Below are 23,078 nucleotides of genomic sequence, written 5' to 3' on the forward strand. Positions count from 1 at the left end.
ACAACAGGAAGAGAGCAAATCTATAAAAAAGTAAAAAAAATTATGACTGCCACCATTTATTTCTTTATTTAGCAAATGGCATAATAAAAAAGACACATGACATCAAAATATGTAACACCTATTTGTGCAGACAAGATATATGAGACAGGTAGCGTATATGTACAAAAAAATATGTACAAACAAAGTCAAGATATAACATTCAGATAAAAAAGTCATTGAAATTTTAAATCTAGTTCAGCTAGCCATTCAAGAGGGGAAGGATTTGCCTCAAAAAAAAAAGTCCATCAGGTTACCAGGTTATGCTATAGTCCTCCACAATGTGCCAAATGGTTTGGTTTATGGCCCCCACAGTCACATTGGGGTATAGGGGATCTTCCTCACTTGTGTAAGCTGTCTGTGCAGATAACATGTCCTGTGTGTATTCTATTTAAGCTTTTCCATAAGTGACATGGAAGCTCAACTCCTTTGGGATTTTAATTAGGAAGGATATACTCGTTTAAGTCTGGTGTCGATTTTTCCTTCCAAGTTTCTAGCCATTTTGAATTAATGCTGAAATCGCTATTTACTAATTCTTCAGCCAGTATTAGTGGAAACAATCAGGATTTAAGGTGATTTATACTTAAATGTGGAAGGTTTTCATGTATTGGTAACAGGGGATTATGATTACTATTTCTTTTTCTGTACTTTTTTACGAAAGCAGCTTGTCTGTGCAAGTTCGGTGGTGCAATGTTGCTCAAAGCTGGAAGTCAGTACAGGGGAGTGGATCTGACACCCAGCCTATTATTGTCTTCATTGTTGCATTTATTTGCATGCTGATTTTCTTGATATGAGGACTGTATAGCCATACTGGTGAACAATATAGACTAGGCCCAATGTGGAGACTGCCACAAAAATATATATAATTACAATATAATAATCATTTAGAAAAATCAACCCCCCCCCTTTTTTTTTCTTTCCAAGATAACGTACCAACAAATGGCTATCACCAACTATATTTTCACCAAGCAAATTGGTTTTGTAAAATTGACACATATTAATAAATCATCATAATGTTAATTTCTACAATCTCATTTTTTAGAACAAATTTTTTGCATTTATTTGGTTAAGAAATGTATTTATATTTCTTTTAAAAACTTTCATCAACTGCAAATATTAAAATGCCTTTATCTCTACTTTTTAATGTTATCACACCACAACAAAACAAATAATAATAATGAAATATATTAATTGACTTATATATTGCTGGATTTCAAACCAGAATCTACAGAGCACAAGTTGTTACAATGCACATGTGACAATGAGTACAGAAAACAATTTAAACTGTAAACAGACAAAAGAAAAAGTGTTAATTTGATGCTCTATAATGGAATATACCTGCATAAATATTCATATCATTCAGCTCAACAGATTCTTAAAAGACCAACTCATTGACCCAGAGGCCCCTTTGTTTTGGTGCTCTTGCTATAGAACTCAACTACCTTTACCATACTTTTTTTTTTATTGCAAACAGCCACAGTCCATACAACAAAGGTAAAATACTACATGCCCTCCTACTTTCCCCTTCCTGAATAAATGAGCCCAAAGCATGACTATTCCTATCCCATATATTTGGGTTCATCTGAGAAACCAAGGTATCTTAAATAAACACGAAATACTAAGTATAAACAAATCACACATACACCATATATGTATAATTTTTGATTACTTGATCACAAACAAAATGTACTCCTCATTAAATAAAATTTTCACTAAGCATATATAAAACTAAAAATAAAATGAATATAACAAGCAAAACATTTATGCGAGATTTTTACAACAGTACACACAAAAATTCTCTAATGGAATAAATTTTTTAAAAAATCTTGGTATACAAAATATTCATTCATATGTAAGCCACATAAATAAAAAAAATCCAGTAAAAAAAAAGTTTCTTCTGTGTCAGAACCATAATTGCACTATTCATGCATTTTTTCATTCCAGTGATATCTCTGATCCTGAGACTGATATTTATTATTTTCCTGTATGCTGAAAAGGATAGGTTATCACTGGGTAGGTGTGTTATCAATTTGTCTAAAAAAGCTAAACTATAATTAATTTCTTTTTCCTTGATAAACTGGATTCTGGGTGAAGACTATTGATGTAAGAGAGGAAAGAGTCTAATATGTCTATGCCATGAGGCCAAATAGAGATCACATCATCCACATATTTTAACCAGATAGAAGGCTTGAGAGGGACTGGAGTCAAGAGCTTGTTTTTCAAAATATTCCATAAAAAAAATTGGTGGGGAAAGGAAGGAACCCATAGAGGTACCCCTATCTGTTCATAAATTTTGCTCCTCCATAGCACAATTGGAAGAATGGCAGTATATTGCACGCTTTGATTGGAAAAGGTTTAAGTTCAGTTCTCTTCATTAAGAGAAGAATCTTTATATGAGCTTTTTTATTTGAAAGTGAGATAGTCGATATGACATCACTAGTAAAAATGTGCTGCAGAAGAGGAGAGATCAGTCTGGTTTAACATAACTGTTACTTAATCACAGACTTACTTTGGTCACTTTCTCAGTTTCTGCTATAGCTTTTTTGTAGGTGTTTTCGTGGCACTTCTTCACCGAAGTGGCATCTACCATTCCTTTGTTTTCATTTTGTAGACATCACCATCACTTTCATCTAAACTTGTCAAAACATGAGCAGCTGCAGATCAGCAGTCTGTTCACAGTCTAACTTCGAACTAACTGAACCAATTTATTGCCTTCCACTTTCATTCAGTTTATCTCCATCTTCTGGAGCATCATTCCTCCAGTAATCAAGCTGTCCAGTAATGTATGCTGTGTATCTCATATACTACAGTCTCCAATCATTCAAGAAAAGATCAGTAGATTCCTTTTCCCCTTAAGCTCTTACCCACACACACACACACACACACACACACACACACACACACACACACACACACACACACACACACACACACACACATGCAATATTGATGTGCTGTTAGTGTTATAGCCTTTCATGTAAGAATTTAATATATAATATAGACTTTCAGAATTCTAGACTAGGTTATTCTTTTCTTTCATATTTATCATTTGTCATTTGCCTATTCTCTGCGGTTATCTAAATTCAAATCATGTTTCTAACAATGATAATGCAATTCTTTCACCAGACTATCTTTAACTTTTACAAAAGGAGAGAAAAAATATTTTTTTAAAATACCTGCTGCATCAGTCACAGGTACATTATCTTTCCTTACAGAAAGAGGAGAAAGTGAAGTGGATATGCCACTCAGAGATCCACTGAAAATGCAATAGTTAAATTAGTACAGGATTATCTGATTTTATTATATCTTAACTATATAATGTTTATATATACTTAAGAATACTTCATGAAGAAGACTGTTCCAGAGGACAGAGGTAGATGAAATAAAAGAGCAAGAGAAGTAGAAGTAGGTTTGATGTAAACATAATGGTACTAAAAAGGAATCTTGGGCAGTTACTGCTGCTCTTGTTTTAACAGGCCCAGCAGAAAGTGGAGGTATGGTTGTTGCCAATTCAGTGGAGCAGTGACAATGGAAGTATCTGCAAAACAGACACAGATCAGAAACAGTACATCTGTGGGATAGCAGTTGAAATGAGTCTGCAAGGGAGTGATCATCTATGAGCCAAATTGCTCTCCTCTGGGCAGCATGAGAGGCTTTAGGTTCACCACCCAAAACATGTGAGCAACATTCTAAATATGGGCAAATTGGGGATTTGTATAGTTTGCATCTGGATAAGTGATTCAATGGTTCAGTTATCTGATTTAGTTGGTAATTTGTATATTATTGAGGGTAAGGTAGATGAGCTGAAAATTCCTTTTTGTTGAGAGAAAAGGCAAGACTGCATTTTGGTAGCATTGAAGCTGACTAGGTTCTCCTTGTTCCATCAAAGACTAGCATAGAGATCAGTGATGTTGGTTAAAGATAACAGTTTCAGACCTCTAAGCATTGCATAGTTTGTCAGATGAGTAGGATGGATGAATGAATGTGGTGTCATTAACAAAACTGTGAATAGGATTAGCGGTGTCTGAAAGCAGGTTGTTTATATAATGGAGAAAGAGGGTTGGAGATAGAATGGAGCCCCGAGGTACTCCTGCATTGGTGGTGAAGTTCAAAGAGAGAGAGAGAGAGAGAGAGAGGGAGGGCCATCCACCATGAAATACATTGAACAACCAAAGGATAGCAATTTGTTTAGCAGGCCTTGACACCAGATGCAATCAAAAGCTCTGGAAGTGTCATGAGTGACAGCATTTCTCCAAAGCTTTCCATGGCTTGTGTCTAGTGATGGGCAATGTAGGCTGAGTGGAGAGGTCAACCGTGAATTTTATTGGTTGACTCCATGTTAGTGGTTGCTGATTAACTCTAGGTGTTGGACAACCTAGCAAAGTATGTGACAGCAGAATTATGCACCACTGACTAGGCAGCCTCCTGATTTGTTACTGACAGGTTTGGGCCTGTGTATTATCTGGCAGCCAGCCTGTGATGCCACTGTTTTATTGATGTATCCTCAAAAGCGACAGCACCCTTACTTTGAATTTTATCTCATTATTAACAATAATAAAATAATAGTTATAAACATTTCATAATTCACAGAGAAATACCAACACACACACACACACACACACACACACACACACACACACACACACACACACACACACACACACACAGAGAGAGAGAGAGAGAGAGATAACAAGCAACAATGTTGTAAATAAACTGAGTTCATGCATACTGCACATCATCTGATTCACAGTGCCATTATGTCACTAAAACCATCACATGAGTGCATGTGGCATCATATAAATGGACATTGGTCATAATTCAAAAGCATCATATGAGCAGATAATCGTAAAGCAAAGCATCATAAGGCAGGGTATTAATATATAATGTCTCTCCAAAATATGTAATGTAATCAAGCAGCAAAATAAAATTGTATCTCTAAAGATGCTTCCAAAACTGACTAATCATTTTAAAGTATTTTTTCATAATTTATCGCTGCTGAAGGATGCTTCATAATTCAGTACCGGAAAAGTCAGTTCTCTGAAGCTGAAATTAAAATTGTAACCAGTTGCAGAAACAAAATGAAATTTATGAAAATGAAAAAAAAACGAAAGGCTTTTTCAGCAATTAAGGAAAAAGTCTTGAAAGGCTTTATTATTATTATTATTAGGAATAAATACTTATTAACCGTAGAATAATTTACATAAAACATTTTATTTGGTATAAAATACTTAGTTAAAAATTTTATCTGGCATGAGATACTTAGTATTTCGTGTTATCTTTCAATATTGAATGTAACTGTGAAATTCAGAGTTATGAGTGAATATTATTGAGCTCATTTATGTAATTCTTAAAATGACCATTTAATAATTCTTTGTAGGTATTATCTGTTGTATATAATTATATGTTTACAGTAAATATTTTAATTTTTTCTATAATTGAGTTTCATTCTTTAGAACACAACATATTGATCCTGAAGTCAATGCACCATCATGGATATGAATCTGAAACATTCTAACCAACTAAAATAAAATTAAATATATTGTTCTTACTCCACAACTGTCTTTAATATATAGTTTGGATATAAGTGGGAAATAACATACTTGGAGCAAATCAAGCTTAAAATATAACACTGCATCCAGTGTTATATACAATGATTTATAATTTTTCAATTTTGCATTTTTGACTTATGCACATTTAGGTTATCATATCAGCAGATTACAAGCAGTCTATTTATGGGACAAACATAACACTACAGCTCTTTGAAAAGAATATCCACATGTTACTTTGCTTGTAACCTGGACCCACACAAAGCATTTATCTGATATAGGTCTAAAGTATTAAAAAATGCATGCTGTGATAGATTAATGCCAACACTGTAATACAATACCTGTAGAGACTTAGTTACAGTAAATCAATTGCAAAGTAAATAAATAGAATAAATAGAAACTGAAGTCCAAGAGCACTCATCCAATTTTGAAGAAAAGCAAATTCATGAGAGGTAGGATAAGAAATTATTCTCCCAGGTTGACTATTCCCAAACAGTGTTTTGATGGGCTTTGTCTCTTCATTTTTACAATAGAGAAAAATGAATATCAGACTATCCACATTTCCTGTGCTTATTTACTTGCCAGGATCTCGATATTTTACTGAAATAGTTCATATCTGTTTCAAACCACAAGTAAGTTGGTGTGTTCATAAATATGTTCTGAGAGGAAGCCCCGCTCTTTCTTATTATTGATTAAGCATCTGCCTGTTCTGGCTTCACTAATCTTTCCATCTTGTAGCTGGTCTTCCTCTCTCTCTCCTTCTCTTTGGTCTATATTTATGCGCTTCCTTTGGTAGTTGATATTTTTCCATTCTATACAAATGCTCTTTTCATTTCTCTCTATATTCCTTGATGTTTTCATTTATGTTGTAAATTCCCAGTTTTCTTCATGAGGAGACTCAATCCATAATCTGACGGATGAAAAAAAAAAAAAAAAAAAGAGGAAGAATCTCATTTCTGCTGCCTGTATTTTTCTTTCTTTTTTAAAAATCCATATTTCTGAACCATGATAGAATGGGAGTAGCTATTCCTTTGTAAAATTTAAATTAGGTTTCTCATCTTGTTTCTTTATTCAGTGTCCTTTTAAGTTGTTCCACCAATTTTCTGAAATTTCTTTATTTTTTCATCTGCATCTTTGTCTTTTAGATATGTTATTATGCAATCTACATAATTAAACTGCATCGCCTGTTCTATTATTTTATCTTCTATTGCTATTTCTGATCTAATATGATCTCGACCTTTAAATGCCATGACTTTTTTTTTTCTTTTCAAAAAATTTTTAAATTGTTTTAAATTTGAAATGCATATATTTAAAATTTGCAATTTCCCTTATCTAGAATACAGATGAGGAAAAATGTATATTGAAAAGCTTCAAAAACTTTGTGAAATTAAATTTGTTTCATGCGAAAATTATGATTATTTCAATACACTGTGATACTGCAGAAGTTTATTACATGTATACATATTACTCCTTTTGTAAGTTAGTAATACAGGCATAAACACATGCACAAACACATTTTGAGTAGGTATAAGGATAATCACTGGCTTTTTCAAAAGAGTTTTACAGTAGCATGATTTATACACAAAGTAGCATCACTAAAAACAAAACATTAGCAAATTTTATTATGAAATCAAAATATTACCATACCTACACCATTATATTATATTTAACACTGAAAGTTTAAACAAAATAGAAAATATTTCACAGTGGTCTTTGTGCCTTTGACTTACTGCTACATAGCTTAACTGAAGTATTTGTAATATTGGAATGGAAAATGAAAACAAATGTTAAAAACATGAAGAGTTGCAATATATATATATATATATATATATATAGTGAATGTTCTAAACCTACCAAACTGGAAAATCCTTTGCAACTTCTTATTTTCCAAGTACTTGAAAAGTTCCACACACACACACACACACACACACACACAGTACTTAGAAGACAAAATAATCAGATTGAAAGTAAAGGATTTTCCAGTTGTGACTAAAATATTTGAAAACATCCAAATGCAGACAGGAATAATTTTCTTTTGCAATAGAGAACAATACAGAGTTGTAGAGTAGGTGCCCTCCCTCAATGAGTCCTTGGACTCCCTGGAGGTGTCATATAATAATTATTTTTAGCACTTCCATAGCGCAGTTGGAAGAACGATGGTACATTATGCCCTTTGATTGGAAAAGGCCTCTCGTGATGGGAGGAATCTTAATATGGCTTTTTTTTCAATTTAAGGTGAGTTAGCTGATCTCATATGGAGGTAGCAGGATTTTTTCTCCCAGAAACTCTGGTTGTTCATCCTGCATATACAGACAAATCAGCCTTGAGAACACACGCAATTTACAGACAAAATATACTAGTGCTGGTGGTGGGCAGTAGATGCCAATGGTGTAGATGATGGAAGTGGTGGTTTAGTGTAGTTGGTGGATTACGTGGTGGACACAGAGAGTTGTAGAGTAGGTGCCCACCCCTGATAAGTCTTTGGACTCCTTGGAGGTGTCACGAAATAATAATAATAATTCTCTTTAAAAAAGCAAACTTGTGCTGTTTAAAAGAAAAAGTGTAGGCAGTCCCTGCTACATCCCTGTAACTACATCACCTGCTGTAAACCAAGTCTCATTAATGCATTTGTAAGACCAAACATACCTTACTTTTATATACATTAGTATATAAAAACTGCAGTATCTTCCCTTAGGCACTAACAATTACTTTTACACCTTGTATTGACTACCTCGTATTTTTGGAGTAGTTATTGTATATTTTGTGGACATTCTCACACTTTTTCACCTTATGAGTGCTTCCCCATGCAAACATACACATCTGCTTCCCACCAGTAGCTCTAGTTTCCCTGACTGGTTGTATTGGATTTATGGCTTGAGCAATTAAGGCTTTCAGACCAGTTCATTGTGTCTGTAAATTCTGTGTGTTCTTATGGCTAGTTTGCCTGTTTGGCAGGATGGAAAAACCTGCGTTTCTAGGACTAGCTACTCCTGACTCTGCATTTCCATGCTTTCGGTGACAATGCTTTCTCAAGGCTCCTAAATCAAAATTTATTTAAGTACAATCCATCAGCATTATAAAAGTCCTTCTGTTGATCGTATTCAGTCCACAGGCCTACAAAATTGCATAATATTCTTTCTGCACAACTTATGCATTGACCCATTTGCAATCAAAACTCTCCTACACAACTTGCCTCTATCATACTGTGGCAGCAGCAGACTCACAATCATTCTCTCACTTATATTTATTTTTTTTTCTTCTTTTTTTTTGCCTCTTCCAATAATCCTTTGTAGCCTTTCATACAATATTTTTTACCTTTCAAGTTAAACAGTGCTTACCAAAACAATCAATTCTTTAACCATACCTCTTTGTCACTTGACAGCTTCACTAATACTAATGCCAACAAACATTTTACCATTCAACACCAAACATGAAGCTAAACTTCTTTATTGGAAAGCAGTGTGTTCAGGTAGAGTGATGTGGGCACACTTCAAAATGGGGAAATGAACAATGAAACTTATTTGTGCCTAAGGAAGAAGTGGAAGAATTTTTCCAAGCCATTAGTTAAGGCATCTGACATAAAAAAAAAAAATAAAATAAATAAAAAAAAAAATTGGAGAAAGTGGTTCTTGTTGGAGATCTAAAACAGCAGAGCAAGAAATGAATCCCACCAGGCATATACAGGAGCATTCTGGGAAAATTTGGAGAAAAGGACAAAGCTAATTAATAATAATAATAATGATAAGTATTTGCTGGATTTCTGCTCAGGATAAGCACTAGTCATTACTAACATCATGTCCCAACATAAAGATATGCACAAGTTCAAGTGGAGAGAAGAAAGAAATAAGAAAAGCCTCATGGATTGTCATTGTTGATAGTGATATCTTCATGCTGGTTCAAGATACAGGAGTGTATAGAGGATTTAAAATTGGAAGTGACCATTACTTAATACTAAGCAGGATAAAAATGGAATATTATATTGAAAAGAAGAGAATATAAGAAAGTTTTAAAAATAATTAAAGTTGAGCAGCTTTTACAGGTAAATCTAGACTCGCCTATACAAACATTATCAAAGCAATTTGAAGCAGTTTGAAAACCACCTTGGAGTCTCAGTGGCAAACTCTGAAGAAGACGTTGACTAATTTGGTTGGAGGTGTGTGATGAAGTTGTCTATAAAGATAGAAAAAATAAGAAACCACATGGTGAACACAAGAAGTTAAAGAAGCAGTCCTGGAAAAGAAGAATGCATATCAAAAGTTCCTAGCAAATATGTCGGCAGATGCTCTCAAAGAATACAGAGAAAAATGTAAGAGAGCTAAGCTAAGCTAAGTGTAAAAGTAACTAAACAAAAGTTGTGGGAAAATTTGGTAAGAATACAGAAAATAAATATCAGGAAGGTGGCAAAATGTACTGTAAGCTATTGAAAAAGCTTAGAAATAGAAGAAAGAGTACTGAAAAAGTATGGAGATATAAAAGTTTTGCAGTGACTATGCTGCATAATTCAGAAAGTTGAATTCCAGATGACTGGAGTAGAACTCTAATAGTTTTCATCTATAAAAAAAGGTAATAAAGCAGAATGTGAGAATTACAGAGGAATTTCTCTACTAAGTGTTCCAGGTAAGATTTATGCAAGCATACTTGAAAAGAGGTTGAGAAAGATCATTGAAGAGAAACTTGGAGAAGAACAAGCTGGGTTCAGGCCAAGTCAAGATCAGCTTTTTGCTTTACAACAAATTGTTAAGAAATCATGGAAATATGACTTAAGTTTTGTAGATCTGGAAAAAACATATGACAAAGTGCTCAGAGAAAAGCTTTTCAAAACACTACAATTATATGGGGTAAATGGATCATTATACAGAGCAATACATACTCCATATTTAAGTTGTTAGTCAGCAGTTAGAATTGAAGGAAATACAGGAAGATGGTTTGATGTAAAATCAGGTGTAAGATAAGAATGCACATTATCTCCACTCTTATCATCTATATGGATCACATTATGAAAGAAAGTGGCATTAAATCAGATATTAGAATTAGAGATAAGCTTAGTTCTTTGCTTTATGCAGATGATGTTCACTCCTAAACATATCTAGTGCTAGTCTCCAGGATTCTCTAACTAAATTGAATAACAGCTTTAACAAATTTGGTATGAAAATCAGCAATAAAAAAAAAAGACTAAACCTATGAAAATAGGCAGAAACACTGAACACATCAACTGCATCCTGAACGGAGAGCCTATAAAACAAGTAAAATATTTCAGCTATTTACACACAGTTTTTAGTGAAGATGGCAAGTTAAATCTGTTTTTTAGAATAGTTTATTTACTAGCTGTATACAAGACAGTGTTCAAACTAGTTTTAAGTTATGGATCTGAAAGTTTGGTTAGAAATAAAGCAGCACTTAATAAAATACTAGAGACCACAGATACAAGGGTTCTGAGAAATATTAGGGAGTGAATGAAAAGATGGCATCAATGGCAGGATCTTATTAAAAATGAAGATATTAGTAAGGAACTAGACATTGTTAGCATTCAAAAATGTGTAACCAGAGCTTATCTAACATGGTATGGCCACTTAATGGGTGAGGAAAGGTTAGTAAAACAGTGTTTAATGCCAAGATGGTAGGAAGGAGAACCAGGTGAAAACCATGGTCTAGGTGGATTGATTCAGTCAGAAGTGCCTTAGAAGCAAGAAATGTTAAATAAGACAATATTGGAGTGCTGACAAGTAATAGACTAATTTGGAGGAAAACTGTGGATAGGAGATTAATAATAATGCAAACTTAATCATGTAGTAAGAAGGTAAAAGATCCAAAGGACAGCCAGAATTAGATGGATAGACAAAATAAAAGAGGACCTGAAAACCAAATCACAACAAGCGACACCAAACTGGGCAGAATTGTTTGGACTCTTCCGGGAGAGACAAAAGTGGAAAGAGTTCATTTGGCCTCATCATCATCCACATAGATGATGGAAGAGAGAAGAAGAATCATGTAGTGCTGTCATAGTAGCTTGAACACCCCTTGAGGGTCCATATCAGGGAACTGATGATGATAATTTTTTTTTCTTTTCTCTCTCTCTCTCTCTCTTATTTGTCATATGTTCCTGTTTATTACTTCACACCTCTTGATTATTTCTCTTCTCAGCTTTTACCAATCACCTGATGTTCCTGCAATCATTCAATCTCATGCTTTGTTCTGAAGACTCCCACACAAGCCTGCTTTTTCTTTCATAAGGTCCTCTTTATCCTTCTGATCTTTCACCAATGCAGTTTCATCAACTATCTCATCAATACTTACATTTTCCTACCATTTGCCATATTCATCACTCTGCTATCCCATGTTTTATTTACCCTACAGAACTAGAACTCACCCTCAAAGCATTTCTACAAATTTTCTCACCAGAATTGCTTTCACACACATACACACACACATACTGTACCAAACAAAATCTCTCATATTAAATTTCCATAACAAAGAAGTCTTGGCTACCATTGTTCTATTATTATTCATTAGTACCACATTGATAATATCTAGTATAATATAACTTTCACAACTTTCTTCTTAAAAGACAAACAGCTCCCTTAATCACACTCTCATTGAAAACAAAAAGCCACAAGAAATTAACCTAATATTATTAATGAAATTTGAAAAAAAATTGTATCTATCCTCAACACTCTAATCATCTGCTATTACCTTCTGATGGACTCACAAATTCCCAGACTTTAGAACAGTTACTGAATGTATTTTTTCTATTTCAATAATCAAAATTTTGCATACAACAGCAAAAACTGGATTACAGATGGAAAAGATCTTACACAAGATTTCTAAAAGTGTAGTATTTATTCAAAGCAGCAGTTTTGAATAAATTATAAAAGTTAAGTAAACAAGTAAAGAAATTACTTATATATATAAAAAAAACTTACCTCCTCAGAGTAACCCACAAAGATACAGCTACAATAATAACAATTATACATGTTGCTGCAATGAGTCCAATGCGATACACATCTTGGCCTTTAGAATATTCATATGCACCTAAAAAATGTTACAAGTACTAAAAATAGTACTTGCAATACTTGCATGCAAATATTGCAAGGTGAAAATAAAAGGATGAATGATCAGCAAGGTTTTGTTAGCATGAATGAACTAATTGCTTACATTTATTTTGACATGTTCATTTGGACTTAATAATTTAATGATCATTTCCCAAATTTTTATAAAAAAAAACTCATCAGAAAATGGTGATTTCTAGTGATTTTATATAAGTACAGGATTTTATTATTGAGTATGGGAGTGGCAAACCCGAGGTACCTGATGCTGGACCATACCTTATTTCATGTAATATTATTATTACTATTACCCCAAGACCTCAAGGAGTCAAAGGCTCATCTGGGAGGTCCTTTTATCACACACACACACACACATGCAGCTCGTCATACCATGTCTTAAACACACTCAAACTCCTTGCAGACACTGCACTCTCAGGCAAGGCATTCCAATCATTTACAACTCTGCACAAAAAAACCTACCTCTCACTCCCCTACTCACACTTTGTTTATACAGTTTCCATGGATGATCTCTGGTTCTCACCCCTATCTCCCACTATTTTATATAGAACTTCTCCAGAATTGATCCTATAACAACCCTTTACCAACTTGTAGGTCTCTATCATATCTCCCCTGTTCCTCCTGTCCACCAGACTCTGCAAATTACATCTTCTGAATCTTTCCTCATACTCAACATTCCAGAGGTCAGAAACTACCTTAGTCAGTCGCCTTTGGATCCTTTCCAACATCTCTTCATCCTTCTGAAAACCAGGTGACCAAATCTGGGCACAATAGTCCATGTGTGGCCTAATCAAAGCCTTATACAATGGAACAAGAATCTCCCTACTTCTACACATCAGTGTCCTCCGCATCATTCCCAGAAGCCTTTGTGTTGTCTTCACAATTTTGGCTGTGTCCCCTAAATTTCAGATCCTTATCCACTATCACCCCAGATCTCTTATTTCCACCATCTCCAACAATATATCCTCACCAAGCATAAATTCTGCATCCCATCTTTGTTTTCCAAAGATGGGATGGGATTTTAAAACCTTACATTTGCAACATTGAACTCACATCCCCCATTTCTATCCCCAATCACTCAATTTATTCAAGTCTTCTTGTAAGGCCACAAGATCTTCACTACTCTTCATGGTTCGTCCCAACTTTGCATCATCTGCAAACAACTGAATATCTCCATCCAAATCTTCACCAATATCATTAATATACAAGTTAAACAGTAATGGCCCTAAAACAGACCCCTGAGGCACTCCACTAGTAACTTTCTTTTTCCTGGATATCGCTCCCCCATACACAACTTGTTGATACCTATCAGATAGCCAGTCTTCAATCCAATGCACTAATCATATCCAACCCCATCTGCTCTAGTTTGACTGTCAACTTATCATGAGGTACTCTATCAAAAGCCTTTGCAAAATCCCAGTATATTACTGTGTATTCTTCTCCTCTGTCCAAGGAAGCAGTCACTTTATTGTAATAAATAAGTAGATTTATTACAATAACTAAAACATCACCTCCCTTTAGCAAATCCATGCTGTCCATCAAAGATAATACCATTGTTGTCAACCCAACTCTGGATCCTAGTTCTCACAATCTTCTCCAACAACTTAACCACAACACCTGATACACAGATAGGCCTATAGTTTGATGCTTGGGTTCGATCACCTCCTTTATGAAGTGGCAAAATCTTGCCCTCCTTCCACTCCTTAGGAACTTGACCGAGTGCAAGACTCGTATTAAAAAAACATGTCAAGGCAGGTGTCAACTCCTCAGCACATTCCTTCAGAATACATGGTGATATATCATCAACTCCCACAGCCTTATTAACATCTAGTTTACTCAACTCCCCATACACCTCTTGCACACACTTCCAGTCAGTCTCTCCTCCACATCATCAACTGCTCTCAATCTCGCGGTGAAGTCACATTCACGAGATTGAAAGATCTTTATGAACTGCTCATTAAGTATCTCCACCACACACATTCCGCAACAGCTGTCTTTATACCATTTTCTCCAATCAATGTCTTCCTTCCATAATCATTCTTTCTTTTGCTGGCTACATATCGAAAGAACTCCTTAGGATTCTATTTGGCTTCATTAGCTAATTGCTGTTCATACCTCTCTTTAGCTACCATCACCAACCAAGTCACCTTCCTTGCCTGGTCTTTGTAGCTCTCATGGAATTGGGTATTTACACTTCTCTTATGTGGCCTCCATAATGCCCTTTTTCTCTGTATCGGATGCTTAATCTCTCTATTCATCCATTTCACGCCTATCTTATTTAACCTTCTGCCCCTTGGAATACATTTAGACATTGCTTCTACTAGATAGTTCTTGAAAATCCCCAAGCTGAACTGATTTCTTTTCCAGCTAACTCCTCATTCCATGCTACATCCGTAAGCTGTTTCCTGAACTCTTCATAATCACCCCCCCCCCTTGTATGTCCACATATACCTCTTTCTCACAGAGGTCCACACACCCAGGTAATCACCTCATGGTCACTCTCACCAATTAGTGGGTGATTAGACACCTCATTTATAATTACATCCTGTGATGAGATGATCAAATCCAAGATCCTCATGTGCCCTCTGTCACATACTGTCTGAGGTAGTTGTCCCTGAAAAAGTCAAGAAACTCATTTTCTTTACTTCCAGTTGCCATCTCATCATTCCAGTCTATATTGCCATAATTAAAATCGCCCATAATGATCACTCTTTTCTTATTTGCTTGGCTAATTTGATTATACATTTCATTATCACCACCATCCACATTACTTGGTCTATAACAACATCCAACCAAGTATTTGATTCCATTCACCTCTATCTCACACCATACTGCCTCAAAACCGCTGGCAGTATTTCCCCTCTTGCATCTCTACTTTGTATGGACATAACTCTTTCTCTATCATCAATAGCACTCCCACTCCCTTTTTACCCCTTCTCTCCTCACAAAACACATCATACCTTCCATCTCTATTCCTGTCAGGATGTCGTCCTCTTCCAACCAGGTCTCACTTATTCTGATAATCTTTGGGTGAACAGACGCAATTAGTGCCACCATTTCCTCTGCCTTGTTTCTTATACTTCTAGCATTTGTATACAAACACAACAGCTCATTTCTGGATCTACAGCTAGTTCCACTGATACCACTCACTCGATGTGATCTCTCCATGCTCGACTGGGGCCATTTCCCTTTCTGCTTATTCATTTTAGAACCCTTTTCAATTCCAACTGTTTCCTCTTGATCCCAGATCATCCCATTCCTTTCCAGTCTACACATGCTCTCACCACCTCTTGGAGCATCCATCTTTCTCATGCTGTGTACCCCTGTCCACTCTGAGCCTCCCCGTTTCCCTGCTCCTCTTGCACACCCATTCTCTCATTTTCTATATTCATATCACTTACTTCCTAATTCATAACCACCTCTTCAATCTCTCCTGTCTTACTCTCCTGCTCTTCCACATCACTTCCCGCTTCATCTGATTCATTCTCTCTACTCACTTCTCTACCTACCGGCAGCAGTCTCTCCAAGTGACTCGCACTATAAGCACTCAAATGCAGTCCATCACTCCCATAGAGTTCACTTAGTCCTTCAAGCTCATTTCACACATTTCAGCCAGCATATCATTCATAATCCTTGCTCTCCGCTTCATCTCACTACAGTCATACCTAGGCAACACGCTGACTACCCTTCCTGTCACACCATTTTCTTTTATCCTTCTAAGCAGCCTCCTGATATCCATTCTGACGTGCTCTTTGTCCTCTGTCAAATCATTCGTACCTATTAAAACTATCAACTTCTTTGCTCACTCCCTCCTCATATCCAATGCCTCAATCACTCTACTCATTTTACCACCTGAAAACATACCTTGTGCATTCTATCATCCAGTACACCTTTAATAATGGAGTCGTCATACAATGCCACTCGCTGATCTTTTGTTAACTCTTCCATGCTATCATGATTTGTTTTAATAGTTTTTACCTGAATTTTATTAATTTCATTCCATATCCATTTCATCTCTTGCCTCATCCAATTCAACTTCCGAATCTCACGTCACATTCTCTCTATTATTAAATCTTTCTAATTTTCTAACTCTCGGCCCCCTCTTCTCACTTTCACTCTCATTCATCTGTCTGTGTTTCCGTACTTTCTGTCCAAAATGCATCCAACTTTCGCTATTATTCAATCTTTCGATTTTTTCCACTTTCGATTCCTGTGCCACCATTTCCGGTTTCATTCATTCTCTCAAGTTTGTTTCCTTCCGTCACTCTCACCTCACTTTTGTCCTTTTTAACATCCGTTAAGATTTTCAGATCACTTGTTTTCTTTTTTACTGATTTTTTTAACCTTTTTTTTTTGCCTCTCTTTCACACCATCCTTCTCTTACAAACGTGCACTCATTTTCCCCATGACATTCTCACTACTAACACTTTCTGTCATCAATTTCATATTCGCATTCATCAATTCCTAGTTCAAGTCACACTTCGCACACATCCCCTTCCATCTGCCCTAAACATCCACAAATCATTTATGTAATCGAAAGAATACATATAGCACACTTCACACTTAACGAAATGACTGAAGTCTAAGTTAAAGTCATGGAATGACAAAGCCGTCACCATGTTTCCTCTGCCGGTTACTACTGTAAGGTCTAATAATAACGAATTTGTAATTAATTTTAGGCAAAACAAAATCCCCCACTCTAATAATAATGGTAGCGCACAACTTCATTTACAGCAGCTCTTACTCAAACAAATACTCACATATATTTAATTATTCCAAGAATAACACATCTCAATCCAGAGTTCTTACACACACATATCCGCCACGCTTGACTCACAAGCGCCCTCTCATATACATCTGTTACACTGGTCCCTGCTCTTCTTTCTTTCCTCCCCCCCTTCTTGCTCCCCCCCAATCTTTCCTATTTTACTTTTCTTCATCTCTTGCAGTTTGTTTAACCTTACCTAGTAGGTTAAACAAAGACAGAAGGAAATGGCAAACCACTTCTGTATATCTTTCTTTTAAGGTTATATGGTGATCAGCATTCATATTTACGAATTTAGGGACACAAAACACGTGCTGAAATGATTATTTTACTTATTATTAATAAAATAACACTTGACGTTTTGACCCCTGTATTGAGGTCATCACATCAAAAAATATATGTGTATATGAAGACAAGCTACATGCTCTTGCTTTCTACAAGGTAAATTGAATCTACACTAGTAACTGATCTTTCACTTAGCCTGACCTCTAGTGGTAAAAAAAAAAACACAACAAACCCTGCTAAAGTCCTTCCGTACTAAGCTTTCTTTCAGGACTTGTACAGTTCAGGTTGCTATTGAATGATTAAAAAAAAAAAAAAAAAAAAAAAAAAAAAAAAAAAAAAAAAAACCCTACCAAATTTTCTTATATTGAGATTTTTCTGTGGCTTGTTCTGGTTGTTATAATGGTTGTAAATGGGTCCTCCACATTCTTGGAATGTTTAGACCTTTTTTGTTCAGATTAAGATTGTGTATATATTCTATATACATTTTGCCAAAAAAATCTTATGAACAGAGGCTTAAGTTATTGTGATATAGTCCTCAAAGATGGGACACCCAGGTCAGAAGGTACTGAAATGGCTACTGGGGAAAAGCAGAGAGGAACTTCTAATAAAGTTAACAAGAACTGATGAAGCTGTATCAAAGTCTTCTGGAAGTTCAACTTCTGACAGAGTTAATTTCAGAAGAAAAATGCCTCTGCTTTACTGATTTATATAAAATAGTAACATGGAATGTAAGAAGTATGTATCAAGGAAAACTGGAACTGGTGAAGAAAGAAATGAGAACTTGAGTTAAGATGTTAGGAATCAGTGAACTGAGATGGACAAGAATGGGTCACTTTCATACTGATGATTTCATGATGTATTATTCTGGACATGAAACCTTCAAAGAAATGGAGTAGCATTCATAGTTAGAAGAGAATACAGAAAATACATTTTAGGTTACAACCCACCGTCCAATAAAATAATTCTAATCAGAATAAAGGCACACCCCCAGTGACTGTTACACTCATACAGGTGTATGCCCACTACAGATTCAAGTGAAGATGAGGTAGAAGAATTTTACAGCAGCTTGCAACAAGTAGTATACAGTATCGATAAAACAGATTTTCTTTTTGATATCAGGTGACTGGAATGCAAAAGTGGTTGAAAAAGAAGAACGAGGTATCACTGGAAAATTTGGTTTAGGACTAAGGAATGAAGCAGCAGAAAGGATGTTGGAATTTTGTGTTGAGAACAAATGCTTTATTTCAAACACTTGCTTCCAACAACATAAAAGAAGATTTTACACGTTGGCTTCACTTAATATGGAGAATATAGAAATCAGATTGATTATATTGTTGCCAGCAAAAGTTGGAGGAGTACTATCCAAGCAGCAAAAAAAAATTTACCTGGTGCAGACTGTGGGACAGATCATGAATTACTGATAGCAGAAGTTAAATTCAAATTAAGGGCTAAGAAGAAACAAAAGGACAGAGAGGCCACAGGATTAGGATTAGGATTAGGATATATATATATATATATATATATATATGTGTGTGTGTGTGTGTGTGTGTGTGTGTGTGCGTGCATGTGTGTAGATTTGATTTAGATCCTATAAATGAAGCATTTAAAGTAGAAGCTGGAAAAAAATTTGGAGAAGACAGGAATAGAATTAGAAGAACTGTGGGAAGAAACAAAATGTACTTCATTTTAGAAATAATGGACTTTACAACCATGTTATAAATAAATCTTTTAATTTCCCGACGTTTCGATCATCATATTTGGGACACATCGATGGAAAGCTGCATACTCTATTGGAGGAGATATACTGGAGTAAGTAGGGGAGACAAGAGATCTGGGGGTTGATGATTGATAGAAACCTGAAATTCAAAGGACATATTGCAAAGATGGTGAAGGTAACTCAGAGGATTGCTGCAATAATGAGAAGGACGCTGACCTGCAGAGAAAAAAGAGTTATCATTCCATTGTATAAGACCCTGATCAGACCACACTTAGACTATTGTTCTCAGATTTGGTCCCCAGGATTTGAAGGGGATAAATTAACTGTGGAAAGGGTACAGAGGTGGATAACAAAGACAGTTTCAGGACTGTACAATGTTAGTTATGAGGATCGGCTGAAGGAATGGGAGTTTGGTGGATAGAAGAAGGAGAGGTGATATGATTGAGACTTTTAAATTGTTGAGAGGTGGTTACAGGATTGACACTGGGGAGTTCTTTCGCTTGGTTGAACAGCAGGAAGGAATGATGACAAGGGGCCATCCCTGAAAGTTACGAAAGGAAACTGTGAGGAGTGGTTTCTTTGCATGGAGGGTGGTTGAACCGTCAAATGCATTGCCTGATAGAGTGGTGAGAGCAAGAACGATCAATAAGTTTAAGGAGTGGTATGATAGACTTTGTGTTTCCCCAGGAGGGACCTCCCACGATGAGTCTTGATAGACTTGTGTTTCCTAGGAATGACCTCCCGCGATGAATCGTTTGACTCCTTGGAGGTCTAAATAATAATAATAATAAGATAATCATCTGGAGTATATATAAATATACAAGGACAAGCTGAGTTACATTACACACAGTAAGCTAAAGAAACAATGATTTAATCAACGGTTATTCTACTGGCATGACCTCCAGTTGAAAAAAAAAAATTACATATTAATTATTTAGAAACTACATCAAAGCTAAATTCTATTTAAGATAACATGAGAAAAGCATTCTTTCTTATAGATAGTCTTCTTTCAGTAACAATGATGTCCTATTTTTAACATTACAATTGTTATTTTAGATTTAGGATTCTGGATTATCTACAGTCCTGTTTATGGTTAACTCTTGGAGAGAAAGGTTCCATGGGTAGAATATGTGCCTTCCATATGCTTGTGATTTTTAGACCATCATTATTGTTCAGATTGGGGTGGTTGATAAGAATCTCACAGGCTTCCTTAAATTTGCGTTCTTACCATGTTTTAGTGTGACGTAAACAACTGGTGCTTTTCCAGTCAATTCTATGTAAAGTGTTCAGGGCATTATCAGAAAGGCCAGCTTCACCATAGTTATTATATTTAATGTGTCGTTTATGTTCCTTTAGTCTGATAGGAATTATGCGTCCTGTTTCCCCTATATACGGTATATGCCAGGTGCAATAAATACGGTATACTCAGGGTGGATCAGCAGAGGGTGTGGGTCTTTGGATGAGTTGAGTAGGCTTTTTAAGTTTGTAGGAGGTTTAAAGGTAGCTTTGAGGTTGTATTTTTGTAGTATTCTGTTTATTTTATCTGATGTCCCTTTAATGTAAGGAATGGTTATAGTTTTATTGTAGTCTGGTTTATCTTTGTTTTTTCTTGAGGTCTTGTAGAGAATTTTGTTAATAGTGTTTTGGCTGTAACCATTTTTTAGAAAAGTATTGCTAATAACTTCAAATTCATCTTTCAGCGCATGTTCATAGGAGCAGATCTTCAAAGTCCTGTTTTTTAGAGTATTAATGACACCTAGTTGTGTGTTGGGTGGTGGTAGGAGTTTGTATATATTGGCCAGTATGTGTTGGTTTCCAGTAAACAGTGAAGGAAAGACTGCCAGAAGGAAGATGTGTGACAAGTGTATCTAGAGCATCAAACTAAAGAGAAAATTTACCTCAAAAAGGCGTAATGAATATACCACCGAATGGAGAAAGCGTTACTCAGAGAACAGATCCAGGCTACAAGAAAAAACTTGGCCAGTACTTAAAACCAGGTACAAAATGTAAAATCTGAACTGTCAAATTACTTGAACGCAGCCGCAGATATTTGATTATCCTCGAAAAGATTACAGACAACATGGCGAACCATATCCTTCAAACAAGAAAGAAAATCTCATTTCCAAATTTCATAGACTAAAAGATCGACAAAACCAACAGACATATTCAAATTTCTCCATAGTGAATGGTAACAACGAACCAACCAGAAGCAAGAAGCAACAGGAGCCAATAATGTAGATAACAGTAACGTAGTTAACTTATCCAACCACGCCTTAAACAAAGATGAACTCTCGCTACTCAGCAAAGGTCTAAATTTTGCCGTAGCACCCGGATTGATGAACAAACTGGATTTTATTTGTAATATTGAAAGAGACTTAAGATTCATCCTAGACAAAATATGTTTAGAAATCACCAACATTTTAAATATAAATCATAAGAAAACAATAAAAACAACTTAATGAAACACAAATTAACAGCGATGAAATCATTAAAATCAAATCCGAACATCGTGATAACTAGAGCCGATAAAGGAAGTGCCACTGTTATTCTAAACCGAATCACTTATTTAGAAAAAATGAATCTGCTAGTCTCAGGCAATAGTACATACCGACTTGTTAACTATGACTCAACCAATAGAATAAAAAAGAAAACAGAGAAACTACTTAAATCAATTACCACATGGCCTGAAGATACAGTCAAAAAAACTACTTCCGCGCAAGGCTCGTTCCCCGAGATTTACGGTCTACCAAAAGATACGCAAACAAAACACACCACTCTGGCCGATAGTCGAAGGTATAGAATTATCACCTAGCCAAGAAATTAGCAGCAACACTCAAGGAGTTGGTAGGTCATTTCCCCCTCCTATATCAGAAACACACAACACTTCATAAATATAATCAAAGACATTACATTAGAAAAAGATGATTTATTAGTCAGTTTTGACATCTCTGCTCTACGAATGTCCCAAACAATGACACAATCCTTCTTTTACAGAACAAATTCCCTCCAGATATCATGGTGCTCTTTGCGAATGTATTATGTTCTGATTATTTTGTATGGCTTTCTACCTACAAAAAGAAGGCACAGCCATGGGCTCGCCATTATTCTTCCCTATTGCTAACTTTTATATGGAACATTTTGAGCAATATGCTCTAGATTCCTCTCCTTTAAAACCCAGAGTCTCAGTCGTTTCCGATCATAGGCATTGTAGGCATTGCCCACAAAGTATTCCTGGTGAGATTTTTACAGGATAGTTCACCATTACTTTCCCCAACCTCCCAATTTTATCCGAGTTCAGGACCGGCATATGGCCGGGATGTATTCATCACTGTAATCCATGTGTGTATGTTCACAGGGCCAGTTTGCCTGTTCTGGGGGACAAAAAACTCAAGTTTCAGGGTGAAAAAAACCCTCTACCTCCATATGAGACTGGCAAACTCACCTTTAGTCAAAAAAAAAACAGATAAAGGTTCCTAACATCACTGACAGGAATCGAACCCAGGTCTTTCCTACCAAAGGGCTTTGTCTATACTGACTGAGCTATGGAGGCTAATAAATGCGAAGATGAAATTAAAAGGATAGTCATGGGGAAAAAAGCTATGTTAAACCAGGCAAAAATTATGAAAGATAGAGGTGTAAAGTAAGGCCATGAAAGTTAGAATTGTCAA

The 23,078-nt window shown here is 35.7% G+C and overlaps 1 protein-coding gene across 5 annotated transcripts in view; it reads right to left on the minus strand.

The window, feature by feature from the left end:
- LOC150108420 (uncharacterized) overlaps nucleotides 1–23,078 on the minus strand; it is a 167,134-nt gene that overhangs the window by 18,924 nt on the left and 125,132 nt on the right. For 3 of the 5 annotated variants that reach the window (XM_090390772.1, XM_090390770.1, XM_090390773.1), the window contains one exon: nucleotides 12,503–12,611. In XM_090390772.1, coding sequence (XP_090246898.1) covers nucleotides 12,503–12,611 — 109 coding nt within the window. Of the gene's footprint in view, nucleotides 1–223; nucleotides 882–3,212; nucleotides 3,293–12,502; nucleotides 12,612–23,078 lie in introns of those variants that run through there. The other 2 variants (XR_016548133.1, XM_090390774.1) reach the window with 2 other exon arrangements.

Source organism: Typopeltis vanoorti, chromosome 3, assembly GCF_054136105.1.
Source record: "Typopeltis vanoorti isolate ZY-2024b chromosome 3, IOZ_Tvanoo_1.0, whole genome shotgun sequence".
Classification (NCBI taxonomy): domain Eukaryota; kingdom Metazoa; phylum Arthropoda; class Arachnida; order Uropygi; family Thelyphonidae; genus Typopeltis; species Typopeltis vanoorti.